This window comes from Microcaecilia unicolor, chromosome 5 (genome assembly GCF_901765095.1).
Source record: "Microcaecilia unicolor chromosome 5, aMicUni1.1, whole genome shotgun sequence".
NCBI lineage: Eukaryota > Metazoa > Chordata > Amphibia > Gymnophiona > Siphonopidae > Microcaecilia > Microcaecilia unicolor.
The window spans coordinates 292,234,368-292,252,156 of record NC_044035.1 but is presented as its reverse complement, the minus strand read 5'-3'; the positions used below and the strand labels follow the sequence as shown (position 1 = coordinate 292,252,156).

The 17,789-nt window shown below is 41.9% G+C and overlaps 1 protein-coding gene across 2 annotated transcripts in view; it reads left to right on the top strand.

Annotated features, from left to right (window-relative positions):
* APP (amyloid beta precursor protein) overlaps window positions 1-17,789 on the top strand; it is a 317,332-nt gene that overhangs the window by 293,434 nt on the left and 6,109 nt on the right. The window contains exons 13-15 of one of the 2 annotated variants that reach the window (XM_030204273.1): window positions 1,283-1,504; window positions 7,408-7,461; window positions 14,685-14,785. In XM_030204273.1, the coding sequence (XP_030060133.1) occupies window positions 1,283-1,504; window positions 7,408-7,461; window positions 14,685-14,785 (377 nt within the window). The remainder of the gene's footprint in view (window positions 1-1,282; window positions 1,505-7,407; window positions 7,462-14,684; window positions 14,786-17,789) is intronic. The other variant, XM_030204274.1, reaches the window with a different exon arrangement.

Sequence of the window (17,789 nt, the reverse complement as noted above, 5' to 3'; positions counted from 1 at the left end):
GCTTTTGACTGACTGAGCCATCAATCAAGCTGACAGGCAGATTTCTCCTTCCTCTTTTAAGGTTTTGAATGGTACTGTTTGAGTGGATGTTAATCTCTGTCCTATATTTTAATGGAGTTCGATTTTACATTATTGTATTTTTGTTTATTGTTCATCGCCTTGCTTTCCTTCTCAAGTAGGACATTTTTATCAAGTCTTCCAATAAACATAAATGTAACTTACAGAATACTGTAAATTACGTGGGTCACTACCACAATTTAGGCACTCGCACCGGGTCTATGGCTGGCTAAGTGCGAGTGCCTAAATCATTACTGGGTTACACTAATATTTTATAAAGGAACCTAGGTGCTTAGGCTCCTGTCTAGAATAATCTCCTTCCGCGCATTCTCAAGGTGCCTAAATGAAGTTATAGAACTGATCCTTAAGACTCAACTCATATGCACATTTTACATCCTGGTACATGCCCAGGATTTTAGCGGATGTCCAGTTTTTCCCACAGACAAAAATCTTCTGTACTTCCGCCAGGATGTCTTCAATTTTGTTGTTGTTTTTGCTTCTCCTGAATAACTATTCTGGAAAGCCATTGCATGCATCTGTGGGGGAAAATGGAACGGAACTAAGTTGGTGTATGGAAAGTATGCACAGGAATTTTATTTTGATGTTTCCCATACTTACTTTCTTGTGAGTACTTTGCTCCTACTTCAAAAACATAGGCACCCTTTTACCAAGTGCATGAGCACATTATGCGGATCATTCCCACACGCTAATGCTGTTTTTATTGCAGTGGTGCAATGGCCGAATTTTCTATTTTCTGTATTAATGGCCATGCATTAATTTTCCCGTTAGCATGTGGCCATTAGTATGTGAGCCCCTACCACCAACTATTTTCTAGATGGTAAAGATTCATGCACTATTACGCGCTAATCGATTAGCATAGAGCACGCCCACTCTCTGCCACCAGCACTAAAAAATAAATGTTATTTTTAGCATGTGATTAGCACGTGCCGATTCCAAAATTACTGTGGGATACCTGAGCGCACCCCGAAACAAGGCATTTTTAGCTGTGGTAAGCATGCATTAGTGTTCACCGCAGCTTAGTAAAAGGACCCCACTATATTTTCTAATGTTACTCAACAGTCTATCTACTTGTAAGCTTTATCTCATAACCACTTTTTTCCACTTTTTGGTATATGTAGCAATAACTTGTAGTATCCAGTGTGATGGCTTGTGCTTGTGTCCTCATAACAGTGGCTCAGGACAGAAACTCTATTCATGTTTTCAGATGAGCTTCTGCAAAAAGAACAGAACTTCTCGGAGGATGTTTTGGCTAATATGGTCAACGAGCCCAGGATCAGCTATGGCAATGATGCTCTAATGCCTTCACTCACTGAGACAAAGACAACAGTGGACCTGCTTCCAGTGGATGAGGAGTTCAGCGTGGACAACCTTCAGCCATGGCATCCATTTGAAGTTGATTCAGTACCAGCCAATACTGAGAACGAGGGTAAGAAAGGTGCATCTTCTTTGCTCACAGTGTAGACACTTTTTAGAGGATCTTGCTCAGTCAGTGCTGCCTTGTTCCTGTGGGTACTGCTTTTCCCATGGGCTGGAAAGAGAAAATTCATCTGGATGTGAAATGAGAGCTGAACGTTTCTTGTCTTTGTGACACTGAGTATGCGCATTGCTGTTCACCCAACATGCAGCACTTGTAAATGGAAATCGTGGGGTCGATATTCAAAGTGTTTTAACCAGGCCGCTTAAATTGCTTGTGTGGGGCTATCTACTGATATTCAGTGGCACTAAACTGGTTAGTGCAGGGGTAAGCAACCACGGTCTTCAAGGAACACAAGCCAGTTGGTTTTTCAAGATTTCCACAATGAATATGCATGAGATTGATTTGCATGTACTACTTGCATTGTAGACAGGTAGATCTCATGCATATTCAACGTGGAAATCTTGAAAACCCCAACTGGCTTGTGGACCTTCAGGACTGTGGTTGACTTCCCTGGGTTAGTGCCTCAGAATACCAGCACTAACCACTAAAGCCATAGCTGACAATTTTGTGGGTTGTCCAGAAACAGAGTCAGCACTTAAGTACCAGTATTCAGCATTTAACCGTCTTAAGTTGACCAGACAATTCAGACCACAAAAAGCACAGTCCTATATTTGTCTAGTTTCACTAAGATGGTTAAGTGCCGAATGTCACACTTAACCAGATAAAAGATAGCTGGTTGCTCAAACCTGGATATTTAGTGTTGGTGCTCAGACATAGCCCAGCATGGAATATCTGGGCATAACGCTGCTACCAGCCAAAAAAACGCTGACCCCCAACTGGCTGAATATTTACCCCTATATTCACGTTTACACAACTAGAATTACATTCTTGTTGTATTAGTCATGTTCAAATCAATGAAAGTGGGCAGGAGAGGCTCCTCCCGCTTAAATCGCTTATGTGTGGCAAACTACCAATATTCAGTGACACTTAACCGATTAGCACCGCTGAAGATTCACAGCGCTTGCGCCGAAGCCGGCTAACTCGTGGGCATTCCCGGGGCAGAGTTCGCACTCATGCAGTTAAGTACAGATATTCAGCCCTTGACCACGTAAGATAACTAATAGTAGTCCAATCTCTGAGCGGTTCAGCTTATGCGGTCAAGGGCTGAATATTGCACTTAACCGCATAAGCGTTAGCGGCCAACCTAAAACTGGATATTCAGTGCCGGTGCCTAGACATGGCCTGGCATTGAATATTCAGGAATACAGCCAGCAACGGACATAAAAACGCTAAAATCGCCACCAGCTGAATATCGTCCGGATTACTCAGATTAAATTTAAGTATGTTCAGGAACAAGCATTGACTCAATATCAAATGTTACAGGAGGTGGAGCTTTGATCCTGTAATTTCATTATGCAAGACCCTAAGTAAACTCCATAGCTCTATTGTTTGTTACTACTGTCAGAGTTTTCTGGCCTACAAAGTGAAAATCAAATTTGCAACTGGCAGGAAAGGCCTGAGAGGTCTAGTATGTGCTATGTGCATGTCTCAGCTTTGGTTAATATCTCAATTCAAAAATGTGGATTTGTATCTCTTGTGTCCCTTTAGTTTAGACTCTCCATTAGGAGGTGGGTTGGAAAAACTATTAAAGTTTTCAGACTGACGTGCTTAGCAAAATTTTACATGTGCTATGAGCTGATTTCTTGCATGGAATTTAACTTCTATGAAGCATAACGTATGCCAAATAACTAATGAGCTGCATAGTTATATAGAGCAGTTCTTTACCTACTATATGTTCATATAACTAAACTTACCCAAAAAAGTGCAAAACCATGTAAAACTACTTTTTTTTGCAATAAAACCCATTTGCATTCTTTCTGTTCTACCAAAGTTGAAGAACTGGATGGGGGAGCTGGTAGGGAAGCTGGTAGAGGGGGCTTTTTTTTCCCGCACTGTGCTTAAAGGAAAATAAAGCTTATTAAATCAGGCCATTAATGCTTCTTTGCCAGGCATTGCAGAAATACACAGCAAGCAGCTTCCACCATTCCACTCAGGTCTCTCTTTCTCTTTCTCTCTCATATCCCCCACCCTGTCATATCTCTCTCTCTCTCTCTCTCTCATTCCTGCACCTTGTTACCCAGTCTCTCTCTCTCTCTCTCTCTCTCTCTCTCTCTCTCTCTCTCTCTCTCTCTCTCTCTCTCTCTTTCTCTTTCTCTCATGCACCAAGTTTTTCATCCAGTCTCTCTGTCACCTCATCCTGTTGTCACTCAGTCTCTCACTCTCATTCATACCCCACCCTGTTGTCAATTTTAACTCTTATCCCTCTATTTCTCATCAGTATCATGTCCCTGTTTTCACAATCTCCCTCCTCCTCCAATTAAACCCTCATCTAGCCAGCCACCCTTAGTCCATCCTAACTAGCCAGCTATCCCCAAGCTCTTTCTAGCCACCTCCCTCCATTTAGCCTTTACCAACCAGTAATCCAGCCAGTCGTCACTCCCCGCCCCTCCACCTAGCCAGCCAAGTCCTCATTCAGCCAGCCAGCCACCCTCAGCCTTCCCATCTTGTCATACACTCTTCCCAATGTCCCTACTGGCTTCTTCCCTCATCTTGCATACTTCTACCACCAAAATGAGAAGCATTGCTCTTCCCACTCTGCACTGCACAGCTCTCAGGATGTTTGGTCCACGTACTGTAGGAACTTGTACACTAGAAGTTTCTGACCCGTTCCCTTCCAAACCCCTCCTCACCCCCACCCGAAAAATTCAGCCGGTGGCTGGCAGCACTTTCCTCACTGCTGATGTTCAACCCGGATATTCAATGCTGGGCCATTTCCAGCTACCGGCATTGAATATCCAGATTTTTCAACGCTGGCTAGCGCATGACCAGTTAAATCAATAGTCAGACTTAACCGGCCAAGGCTTAGTGGGCAAAGAGAGATCTGCTTTTTATGCGGTCTTATTTGGCCGCTAAGCCTGGCCAGTTGTTCGAAATATCGGGACTTAATTGGTCACGCTTCCACATCGCTGGCTTTATTTTTGGCACTAACCAGCCAGTTAACTTGTACTGAATATCAGCTTCTGTGTGACTAAAACTACTTAAGAGCCATATGGTGCAAGAGTGAGGAAAACAATGCTTCTGTTTGACCATGACAAGAAGAAAAACAGGGGCATGAAAATCCTAGGTATTGTAAGAAAATTTCCAGTCGCCATAGCAAATTGGCACCTGCGATTTGTTTATCTCTCTTTCCCCATCTCTCCAACACTAAAGCCGACACTCAAGATCCCTTCCCTGTCTAATTACCAATTTTCCATGAACAATCAGGACTGGGCTAGCCACACCAACTGGTACTGCCATCCTACCATGCTGGGATGAAACTGCTCTTCCATAGCTCAGAACTTCAGTTCACAGTTCTGAAATTAGGATTTTGTCCTTGCCTGATGTGTGGCAAAAAGATCCTGAACCTTGACATTCACTCTAAATGTTTTCTTTGTCTGCATCCAGACCATTCAGAAGAAGACTAATGTGAAATCTAGCATCATGTAGCTGTAATTTGGGTTATTCTTCCTAGGGTGCATCACTTTGCACTTATCCACATTGAATTTCATATGCCGTTTAAATGTCCAAGTCTTCTAATCTCCCGAGGTTCTCCTGCAATTTCTCAGAATCCACATGCAATTTAACAACTTTGAATAATTCTGTGTAATCTGCACATTTGATCACCTCACTCATCATTCCCATTTCCAGACACTGCATCCCCTGCACTGTATCAATGGCGTGTAAAGGATCACAGTCTCTGTAGTTCTAAAGCATGTCCCGGAGTATTGAAACTTAAAAAAAAAAACCCCGACAAGGGCCCTTCTTGTTTCACCAAAATTGCATCAGGAGGAAAGGAAACTATTCAACAGACTAAAAAAAACCCAAGATGGTGCCCAGGGTTAAGAAGAACGATTCAATACTCCGGGATGCAGTGACTTAAGTATTTCAAGTTATGTTTGGTTCCTGTCCCATTTCAATTTTTTATATCGATTTTTCTAGACTAGAGGTGAATTGTGTTTAATAGTTTTCCCGGTGGATTTTGGGATTTTTAGGCTCATGCTGGTTTTTTCAACAGTGTTTTTTTTCTCCCATAGGGAGTTGTTTGCCACTGGTGTTTTTTCAGCTGGGCTGATCCTGTGATAGAAACCCTGTAAAAGTTGTTTAAAAAGTCTACGACTTTCCTTGGGGTAGTTGAGGCTTCGTTTTTCATTATATAATTTATTTATTGAGCAAAGTTTTTTTGATATTTAGACTTGATAGTTTAATTTGCTCTCCTAGGGTTGATAGTGCTTTAAAAAGCATTAATCCTGATACAGATCCCAGTGGTACTCCACTGTTCACCTTCCTCCATTGCAAGAATTGTCTAACCCTACTTTCATGTGAGTTGTGAGAAATTGCAGGAAGGCCTTGGAAGACTAGGAGATTGGTAATTCCAAAGAGCAGGCGAAATTTAATGTGGACACGCCAAACATGTAGAGTTCACTCCGAGGAATGGGACATTACCAGTGGTTTGCCACAAGAATCGGTTCTTGGTCTGGGTCTTTTAAAATTTTTGTAAGAGATACTGTGGAAGGGTTGTCTGGTAAAGTTTGCCACTTTGTGGATGATACCAAAATCTGAAATAGGGTATACCCCCCTGATGGCGTGGATAATATGAAGGGGGATCTAGCAAAGCTTGGTAACTGATCTAGAATTTGGCATCTATGATTTATGCTAACAAATGCAGGGTCATGCATTTGGGCTGCAAAAACCCAAGGGAGTTGTACAGTATGTGTGGTGAAGTACATCTGTTCAGAAAAACTTGTGGGTGATTATACGTGATGATCTTGAGGTAGCCAAACAGGTAGAAAAGGCGATGGCAAAAGCCTGGATTTTTTGATGCATATGGAGAGGAATGGCCAGCAAGAAAAAGGAGGTGATAGTGCATCTGTATAAGTCCTTGGTGAGACCCCATTTAGAGAATTGTGTACAATTCTAAAGACAACACTTTCAAAAAGATATCAACAGGATGGAGTTGGTTCAGAGGACAGTCAGTTTCCCATTTGAGGTGGTGGAAATGAGGATTGTATCTAAATTCAGGAAAGCATGGGACAAGCACATAGAATCTGTAAGGGAAAAGAAGAGATAGTGGTATGGATAGGCAGATTGGATAAGCCATATGGTCTTTATCTGCCATCACGTTCTATATTTCAGATTATTCTCAGCAGCAAAAGAGGAATGGGAACAGAGCCAGGCTCTTCAATAAACAGACCGGAGATGTTCAAAATTGGAAGTATAATTTAATAAATGCAGACTCTACAAGGTACCCTGTTTCGCCACTGCAAGAGGCTGGTTCCATTCCCACTCCTCTTTTGCTCCAGAGATTACCCGTGGGACGTTGTTGTTCTTTATCCACTCCGGTGGGTTTGTTCTCTCAGATTATTCTCAGCCTCAACTACTCCAGAATACATATCATCCCCTTCGTTCGTTATTTCTTTGAAACTCTGGCAAACCATCACCACAACTTACTGGGCTCTGAGTATAAGCTAAAGAGGTTACTTCCTCAGACTTCTCAGTCCCAGATCCCCCATGCAGGTTACCCCATTGTCTTCCTGGTAACCTGGCGCAGCCCTCCCAAAGCTGTTAGGAGTCATGACGGATTCTTTGTTGCAAGCTGTTTCAAGTCACTGCTGTTTGGATTATAACATACAGAAGGAAGTCCAAAGGCCCCTCTGTATTTGCTCTCTAACCTCTGTGAGCATTTTTCCTCCAACTCCTCCTTTTAACTTTGTTTTGTTTCTATGTCTCTTCTGCGCTTTTCTAACTAATGATATGTTGTAATTTGAGTCTGTTCTATTTGTTTCTTTCATCTACTTTTTGTTCGCACGTGCTAGTTGAACCAGTTGATGCCCGCCCAGCTGCTGACAGAGGACTGACCACACGACCAGGTATATAACTTGCTTGGCTTTTAGGGGCCCTTTGCTGCATGTCTCACATCCTGCTTAAGCTAGGTATGTCATTTTCTGTTACAAGCCTTTCCTAACTGTGTTGCTGCAGATTGGACTAACCTCCATGTTACAGGAAAGAAACAGCTTCCCAATAACTGAAAAGAACATCAGCAGAGACTTGAGGGGCTAATGTCACCTAAATACATAACTTTATTCTTGTGCCATTTCCAAATAAATGTGTTTAAGAGGTAAAATAAATGAGAATGACTTGGCAGCTTTCCAGTGAAAATAATGTCTTCTTGAATGAATAAAAGATGATGTACCTTGATTTCAGGGGTGAGGCAATGTCTATAGCACTTGTATATATTATGTTGACCTGATTATGTATCATATCCTTTCTCACCCTCTACCCCTCCACAAATCTTTTTGCCGTTTATAGTCTTCAACCCCCAAATTCTATAAAGTTGGGTGCCCAAATGCTGTAAACTTTACGCTTACCCCGGGTTCTCTATAGCGCTGCTAGAGATCCGTGCCACAATCCAAGCGTAATCTGTAACAATGTGTGTAATTTAATTGGCTTAAAAGCTAATCAGCGTTGTTAACAGCTCTTAAGCAATAATGAGCACTAATTGGCAATAATTAGAATTTACGTGCACAACTTGCTAAGCGCATTCTGTAATGCAGTGCGCCTAACTTCTAACACGCGTTGGCAAAAAAGGCGTGTGGTTATGGGCGGGGAAATGAGCATTTCATGGGCGTACCAAAATTTACACACGTAGTTATAGAATATGGCTCAGTCCACCTAAATCTAGGCACCGGGATTTACACTGTTTCATTGGTGTAAATGGAGACATGTAGTTTTAGGCGCTGAGATATCAACTAAGCATGTATTCTATATACTGCGCCTAAATCTAGGCGCCGCTTATAGAATACGTTTAGTCGGCATTGATTTCTGTGCCAATTTTTTAGGCGCCATATATTGAATCTCCCCCTTAGTGTACAAAGTTGCATGCGCAATTTATAGAATAAGGTCAATTGCGCACTCAACTTAATTGGCAACAGCCAATTATTGGCTATAAGTGGCAGCAATTAGTGGCAGCAATTAGTAGTTATGTGCACAGGTTCCCTTAGCTGCTATTCAATAAGTTGTGCACTGAAATCCTAGAGCGTGCAGCTTCAAGGAGGTGTGGACATGGGAGTGGCTTGGATGGCTTAGGAGCGCATCAGGCACTTACACCAGCCTTTGGTGTAAATGCTGGCATCTAACATTAGGCATGTAGATGAGAACTTACACTAGGCACAGAACTGCCATTATAGAATTTGCGCTCAGAGTACATCTTCCTGGTGCCTAAATTTTAGCTCCATTTCTTGAATTTCCCCCAAAATGTGCACATAGCATGATAGTAAAGGTCTTAATTTGCTTTTTTATTGTTGGACTTACTATTGTGTATCTCCTATAAAACATTTTGGATTATGAATGTGTAATTTGCTAAATCACTCTCAGTCCACCCATGGCTCGTGTGGTTTTCCAGAGCCCTGAATGTGGATTATATCCAAATATGTGCAACAGCAGATGCCATGTTACTTAGGCTGGAGCTGACACCTGTATGTATGTCATAGTTAAAACAGAATTTGGCTATGATTCTTTGAGATTTATCTTTGTATTAAATGTCACAAAACTGGGTGTCTGACCATTCCAGATAGATTATATTGACATGAATAGAAATGATAAACCATACGGGGATCAAATGGCAGCAACCTGATTGGCTGAGTAGAAAAGACAAGGGTTCAGTAGGCATAAAAACCTTATTATACTCCAAACTAGAAAATGACTATCTAGCATTGGCATACCTAGTATGGTTGCCACCCGGGAAGGAGCACCCCCTTCCTCCAGGCACGTTACCCCCCCACCCACCCACCCTCCATCCAAGCAGTAAAGGGGTGCTCTGAGCAGTTGCGCAGCTGTTGGCTCTGCCAGTCCTCTGCCCTGGAACAGGAAGTTGACATCAGAAGGTATAGGAGATTGGTAGATCCAACAGCCACACGACTGCTCAGTGCACTCCCTTACTGCCTGTACCCAGTGTGGACCGCACCAGCTGTCCCACCCTTGGTACACCACTGCACATCACAGCTTTGGTCTTCACTCTCAATCTTCGAGGGCTGCCAGTGGGTCAAGTTTACAGGATATCCCAAATGAATATGCATGAAAGACATTAGTATGCCTACTACTTCCATTGTATACAAATCTCTTTCATACATATCCATTAGGGATGTCCTGAAAACCTGACACAGTGTCTCTTGAGGACTGGAAATGAGGATCAAGGCATTAGAGAGGTTGATGGGATTGCCATAACTTTTGATTCCCCAATTTTCTTATGTTCAGTTGCTAATACATGTTGTACAAACTATTTTAAGAGCTATTGATTTACATTTATTTGACAGAGACATTACTATATATTTCTGTTGCATTATTAGAATTATTATATTTCTGTAGCATTATTAGGTACACATAGAATTCAGTGCTTGCACTGTGGAAGTCATAGTCTAACTAAAACATACAGAAAAAAATATGCCGCCTGATATTTAAAACGGATTGACCGCAGAAATGGCACTTAACCAGCTATCTGGTGCTGAATATCTCCAGATAGCGACTTAAAGATAGCCAGTTATATTGCACGATATAACCAGCTATCCAGTGATTTTCACCGTGGCCGCCACAATAAGTGGAATAACTTTGGCTTGCTCCAACTCAACCAGATAGCACTGAAATTCGGCTTGGCCATTTAATTTGATTTATTTATTTTAAAAATTTATAAACCGCTCTATCATACAATTCTAGGTGATTTTTACTTCACATACATAATAAAATTGTTACAAAGTCACACTACTCTTTAAACACAATATTAAAAGAAAAGATAAGAGAACCACAGTCCTTAATTGTTACCAAAAGCTTCTGTAAACATTTGAGCCTTCAAACATTTTCAAAATTGAACAATAGAACAAGTTTTATGCAAAGTCTCAGGTAAAGCATTCCAAAGAACAGTTCTTGGAACTGGCCAAATTTAAACCGGATATTCCAAGCTGGTCACCAGAAACGGCCCAGTGTTGAATATCCGCGTTCAACGCTGACCGCGGGAGATAGCCCCGGCTACCTCCTGTGGTCTGAATATTAGGTCCTTTAAGTTTTTGGCAACCTCTCACTGGCACTGCTATGCTAAAAAAAAAAAAATGTTAAAAACTAGTCTTCAGCATGTTTTGGTTTTATTTAGTTAGGGTGGTGTCAAAATCTCATAATCGCACATACATTGGGAATTTGGCATCAGGTTTCTCAAGTTTTTTAGTACATATGCAGAAACCGTCTCATCCATGTTCCTTCTGTAAATGAACCCTTGCGTATCAAAATGTACTTCTTGACCAGGGTTATAGGACTGGTGCCCTAGGGTCTTACTTGTGTAGAACTGAAGCAGGAGAAGGCAAGGTTCAGAACATTTTATGAATTGCAGCAACAGTTTGTGCTTCCCAGTACCATGTACTTACATGTACTTGGAGCTGAGTGAAGGAGTAGCCTAGTAGGTAGTGCAGTAGACTTTGATCATGGGGAACTGGGTTTGAGTCCCACTGTTCCTTGTGACTGGGTAAGTCACTTAACCCTCCATTGCCCCAGGTACAAATAAGTACCTGTATATTCTATGTAAACCACAGAAGGTGGTATATCAAGTCCCATCTCCCTCCCTCCCTCCCCCCCCCTCCCTCCCCCCCCCCCCCCCCCCCCCCCCCCCCCCCCCCCCCCGCTTTTTGGATAGCTAGTTAACATTAGCTTCCCTCTCTGGGAAACTCATGAAATGGATAGCTATTTCATGAACACAGATCAAGCTGAACATTATCTTGAGCATATACAAACGTATCATCATGGCCACATATGGCCTGTAGTTGACATCCTTCATCTCTGCCCACTTGCAGAACCAGCTCAGGAACAGTATTCCTTCACTCAAACTACCCCCACTCAAGTGATGCATTGGCTCCCCACCTGCTTCTGCCTTCAGTTCAAATTTTAATTTGCTCACCTACAAATGCATTCACTCTGCAGCTCCTCATTTCTATTCCCAGCTCACTCCCTACACTCTTCCTTGTGAACTCTGTTCATCTGGCAAGTCTGTCCTATCTGTGTCTTTTTCCATTACTAACTCCTGACTTTGCGCTTTCAACCATGTTGTGCTGTTTGCTTAGTACAGACTTCCCAAATTCCCTCTCTGACCATATTCAAATGCAGAATGAAAACTCGCCTTTTTGAGATTATTTTTACATCTAGAGCCATTTTCATCAGGATATCTTGCATATAATTTGGAAAGTGTAATGTAGACATTTCAAATTTTACCTTTATTCAGCAGCACTGTACATTTAGTTATCATCACTGAATGTATAATCACCAGTATTCGACCATTACACATATAGATTATACATTTCACCATGCCATCCAAGTTATACCTGCTTTTCAGGCAGTATAGTAAAATGTTTAATCTAGCTGCCGGATTCTATATAGCATACCTAGAAATCCATGCTTAAATCTAGGCGTTTTCTATACCAACGTGCATAACTTAATTGTCTTAACAAGCTAATCAGCATTGATAACAGCACTTAACAAGCAATAATGAGCACTAATTGGCAATTAGAATTTATGCGCACAACTCACTAAGCATATTCTGTAATGAACTGCGCCTAAATTCTAATGCATGCAGTTCAAAAGGGGCATGTTTATGGGTGGGGAAATAGGTATTCCAAAATTTGCACATGTAGTTATAGGATATGGCCCAGGGCACGTAAATCTACACGCAGTGATTTACTTCACGTTTTCATTGGTGTAAATGGAGGTGCATAGTTTTAGGCGCTGAGATATCAACTAAGTGTATTCTATATACTGTGCCTAAATCTAGGTGCCACTTATAGAATATTCTTAGGCGGAAATGTTTACAGTGCGGATTTTTTAGGCACCTTATATAGAATCTTGCCCTATATGTGTAATGACCAAATATTGGTGCTTATATGTATTTATTGTGTACATTATTCACACCTCCTTAGACATACCCCCCCCCCCCAGCATGCCCCCCATATATATACATATAACTCTAAACATACCCATTTGGGATTAAATGCTAGCAAACTTTGAAAATAAGCACACTTATATGTTCACCAGCGTTCATCATTTAAGTGATTTTGAATATCAGGTCCTTTGACCACTTGTCCAATAAATACCTTTTCCTAGACTCTCTTTGTTTGTCATGTTTGTATAAGCTCTGTGAAGCAGGTGTTGTCCCTCTTGCATGTGTCTGTACAGTGTTATGTATGCCTAGCAATATTTTAGAAATAATAAGTCATATCAGTAGTAGAATTTCATTGCTAATTTATTCCAGATATTGCCCATGTTTAGCAGTTTGTTTACTACGATATACCTTCAGTATCATAATCAGTTGTTATCGTAACATTTTTGATTATAGAGGAATGTTTATTTTATTAGGTCTGCCTCACCTGTTTGGGCAGCGGAAGCCAAGGGCTCTCCTTACTATCCTGGATAGAACTGCACATCCCCTCTAGATACTTAATTACCCTAACCTGGTATCTGCTCATGACAGGTTTACACAGTCAAAGCAGTATAAACCTATGCAATTAGAAAGGAACCCAGTATTCGGTAGATAAAGAAATATAGTTTATTAGCATTGAGATCTTACCCAAAGACAGTACAAGTAGTTCAGGCATTCACATGGTAGTACAGCACTTCACGACAGATGACATGTGCCTTCAAAGGTTGCTGGCTTCACTCCTCTTCTCTGAGGCACTGCTTAGGTAGCAGACCTTTTATACTTTTTTAATCCCATAGATCCCTATGAGCATTTCACTTTCACACCTGCACTTTCGCCGTAATTGGCACATATATCCAATTATGCCCAGGTTCCAACTTTTCTTATCTTTCATCCAATTAGGACCGAGTTTCAACCTTAGCAAGTTTGCTTATCTCTTATCCAATTAGGACCAAGTTTCAGCTTTCTTATCTCTTATTTAATTATGACCAAGTTTCAACTTTCCTATCTCCAAACTTCGCTCATCCTTAAATTTAACTTTTCTGCACCTGGCCCAATCATTTCTTATAGTTTCTCAGCATGCCTATGTCCAGCTATACACAACCCTTGCCAACCTTGTAACTCTGCCAAGGTTAAGCAGGCTGTCACATCTTTAGTGAAGTATCAGGACTGAGAGATGCTATGATTTTAGAGGCCTAGTTTACTTTAGAAAGCCTGAACCTGTTTTTTCCACTGCATTCAATTTGTGACAATTATTTACAGGAATAGCCTAGGGGTTAGTGCAATGGGTAAGAACTAAGGAAAGCAGGGTTTTGATATTACCCTTTCTGCTAATTTTCTTGAGTAAGTCATTCAGGGCCCCTTTTACTAAAGCTTAGCGTGCACTAAACACTAAGAAGCCCATAGGTATAAAATAAGCTTTTAGTATTTAGTGTACAGTAATTCCATTAGCACGCACTAACCTTTAGTAAAAGGGCCCCTTAGATTGTTAGCCCCTTAGAGCAAGGAAGTACCTACCATTCATGTATTATAACTTCCCGTGAACTCAGATATAGAAATTCAAGTTATCAAATTTAAGATCACCACCACTATTATTAGTATTCCTGTGACAGATTAGACAGTCTTTATGATCCCAAAGCCTTTCATTTTGGAACAAAACATAGAAACTCTTCATTTGAAACAAAACAGTGATTCCTGATTGGATGTAGAGTGCAGTAGTGCACAACTTTCAATTCCAGAATATTGGAAGTGGGGAGGGGGAATAATATTTTAAACAAAAGAATAATGATCTATCCTCAGCATTCATTCTGCTTTTCCTCATTTCTTCATTTGCAGTATGATGTAGCCAGAGCTCACCCTCTGGGTGAGCTTCTCTTAGATTGAGCTCCGATTAGTGAAGTCAGAAAGCAAGCCGGGGGTGGCTTTTCACATTTTTTAACCTGTTGGTTACTTCTTTGATTTTTAGTTTCACTTTCAGTTTACCATGTTTCATATGAAACTCAGAGCATAAATAATGTGAGATTCTCATTGCCTCCTCTTAGCTGAATCTAGGAGTTTCTACATATAAGCACCATGCAACTCTTGGTTTCCTGTACAGACAGTATATCAGGGGCTTGATTCACTCTGCCACTTTTTCCTTATATTATGCAGGTTCAGGGCTGACCAATATGAAAACAGCAGAGATCTCTGATGTAAAAATAGATACAGAATTCCACCATGATTCCGCCTATGAGGTACATCATCAGAAACTGGTAAGTGATGGAGCGTCAGCTTTTCAAATTTTATATTTGTGATGGATTTCTATATGGCTCTCAGTTTTGAAATTCTAAGCTGGCTGTTATTAGTAGCAATCAATTGCCCCATGACTTATGTTTAAAACACTGGAGGGACTGCAGTGTCCCTCTGATGAAGTGGCACAACAAATGGACATGTGAACAGTTCATGGGGTACACACCATGGAGGTAACTATGGCCAGAAGGCAAAGCTTTTTTCTGAGTGTGTTCCAGACTGTGGGTCTACACCAAAGAAGGCTTGCCAGCGGGTGGAGAAGGTGTGGTTAGGGATGCTCTTTGCGAGAATGTTAGAAACCTTGGAGGTGTGTAGAGGGAAATCCTGTTCTTCATGCACTCTGGCATATTTCTTTTAAGGACTTTGAAGATTACTTTTAAACAATTAACAAAAGAGCTGAGCCTTGTTGACCCCATGCTGTTAATATCATGCCATCCTGAAACCCCTGAAATGTATAAATACATTTCCTGCATCCTTCTATAAATGATTTAAAACAATCAACCTAAAACAGTTCCCCCAATCCCCATATAGTCCAAACAAAATGTTACTTCTAAATGGATTGAAAGTGGATATCATATAAATAAAAAGCAATAAAAACCATGAGGTCGATATTCAAAGTGATTTAACTGGCCATGAAAGGCGCCTGGCCGGTTAAGTCACCTGTTCAAGGCTAACCAATAATTTTCAGCAGCACTTAACTGGTTAGTGCCACTGAAAATAACCAGTTAGCGCTGAACTGAAAACCAGCTATTTTGGGGGCGTACAGGGGGTGGAATCATTTTGTGGCCAGTTGATAAGAAATTAGGTCTTGCCTGATAATTTTCTTTCCATTAGTCCTTCACACTATTCCAGAACCTGTGGGATGGTTGTGTCTATCAACCAGCAAATGGAAATAGAGAACTGAAAACTGAGCTGAGACATCTCTCTTGGCATCCAGTTCAGCTCCTCAGTATTATGTAGAAAAGCAGTAAGGAGAAACTCAGAATAAACACAACAACCTTAAACAACTTGCTAACCTAACACTAATCAGACGAGCAAGCATTTGTGGATCTCTGTCATCTCTGGACAACCTATAAAAAACAAGAGATATGCAGGAAACACCGTACAAGGTAACAGTCGTTATTTCATCCATAACTTTGCACTGACTAAACATCTTAGAAACCTCGGGCGGGCCTCTGGAATATGGAAAGGACTAATGGAAATAAAATGATCAGGTAAGACCTAATTTCTCCATCCATTACGTAGCTTCCCACTATCTCAATCCCTAAGTGGGTGGGATCCTGGCACCACCACCCTGAACACCAGAGCCCCAAAACTGACTTCCAAGCATGCCGCAATGTCCACCCTGTAGTGCTTAACAACAGTATACAGCATCAACCATGTTGCCACCTTAAAAATATCCACCAGAGAGAGTAAAGTAGTCTTTGCCCAGGATGTCGCTGTATGCCTTGTAGAAAGAGCCCGCAAGGCCAGAGGATCCTGCTTCCCTGCAAGCAAATAAGCTGACGCAATAGTCTCCTTCGACCATCTAGCACTTGTAGGCTTGGAAGCCATTAGGCTAAGCTTCTGTTTACCAAAAAGCAGAAACAGTCTGTTCAATTTGTGAAACTCATTCTGATACCATTTTCGAAAAAAGAAAGCTACCGTGTGCAGGGAGACCCCCACCTCTGAAAAGCAAAGAAAGGGTCCTGACAAGAGAGAGAGCCTGAAGTTCCAAAACCCTATCTGCCGACTCAGCAGCCATCAAGATCGCTGTCTTTAGTGTAAAATCTTTCAAGGGGGCCTTCCAGAGTGACTCTGAAGAGCCCGAAGGATCAAATTAAGGTTCCTCTTTACATGGTGTGGAAAAGGGAGGCCACAAGCAGACAGCTTCCCGCAAGAATCTAACAATATCTGGGTGAGCCACAAGAGACATCTTCAGTAGTCAGCCCTTGAAACAGGCCAAACCTGCACCCTGAAGTTTTAGAGAACCCAACGCCAATCATATCTAAAGACCTGCCTGAAGAAACACTAAGGTACGCGTGAGAAGGGAGAAAGTCAGCGCTCAGAACACCAGCACTCGAATATACTCCGCACCCTCACATACATTTCTGAGCCCAAAGCAAGGTAGCAATGATGGAATCAGAATAACCTTTTTTTTTCTCAACTGAGCCCTTTCAACGGCCACTACGTAAGACCAAAGGGGCAGGAATCCTCCATGAGCACCAGACCTTGCTTGAGTAGGCTGTGTACCTGCAGAAGATGGAGATGACTCCTGTCCAGCAGTCAAATCAGGTGTGCATACTACGGCCTCCCTAGCAAGTCCGGGGCTAGGAGAATTATTCAACCTCAGTGCAATGCAGTCCTTTTCAACACATGACCTACCATGGGTCAGGGAGGGAAAGCATACAGTAACATGAGTCTCCAGCCAGGTCTGCAGTAGGGCATCAATCCCCATTGAGCCCAGTTCTTTCCAATGGCTGAAGAACTTGGGCACATTGGCATTCCTTTTCATCGCCATCAAGTCCAGAAGCAGAGAACCCCATCGGTCCACTATCAACTGAAACTCCTGGCTGGATAGCTCCCATTCCCTTGGATCCAAGGAATGCCTGCTGAGAAAGTCCACCTCCACATTCAAGAACCCTGCCATGTAAGCTGCCAAGAAGCAGAGAAGATTTTCCTCCTCCCAACTCTTGAAGGAGGCCACCTCCACCATCATTGAACAACTTGCTTGTTGATATAAGCCACCACTGTCGTATTGTTGGTGAATACTCGGACCAGGCGCCCCACCAAAAAGGGAATGAAGTCGCGCAATGCATTCCACACTGCCCTGAGCTCCAAATGATTTTTCGACCACTGTTCTATCCAGGTGCCCCGTGCTGGAACTTGTAATGAGCTCCCCAACTTTTCTGGCTCCATTGTCACCACCTCCCATTGTGTTATTGGAACCATTGTCACCACCTCCCATTGTGTTATCGGAAAGGGAGT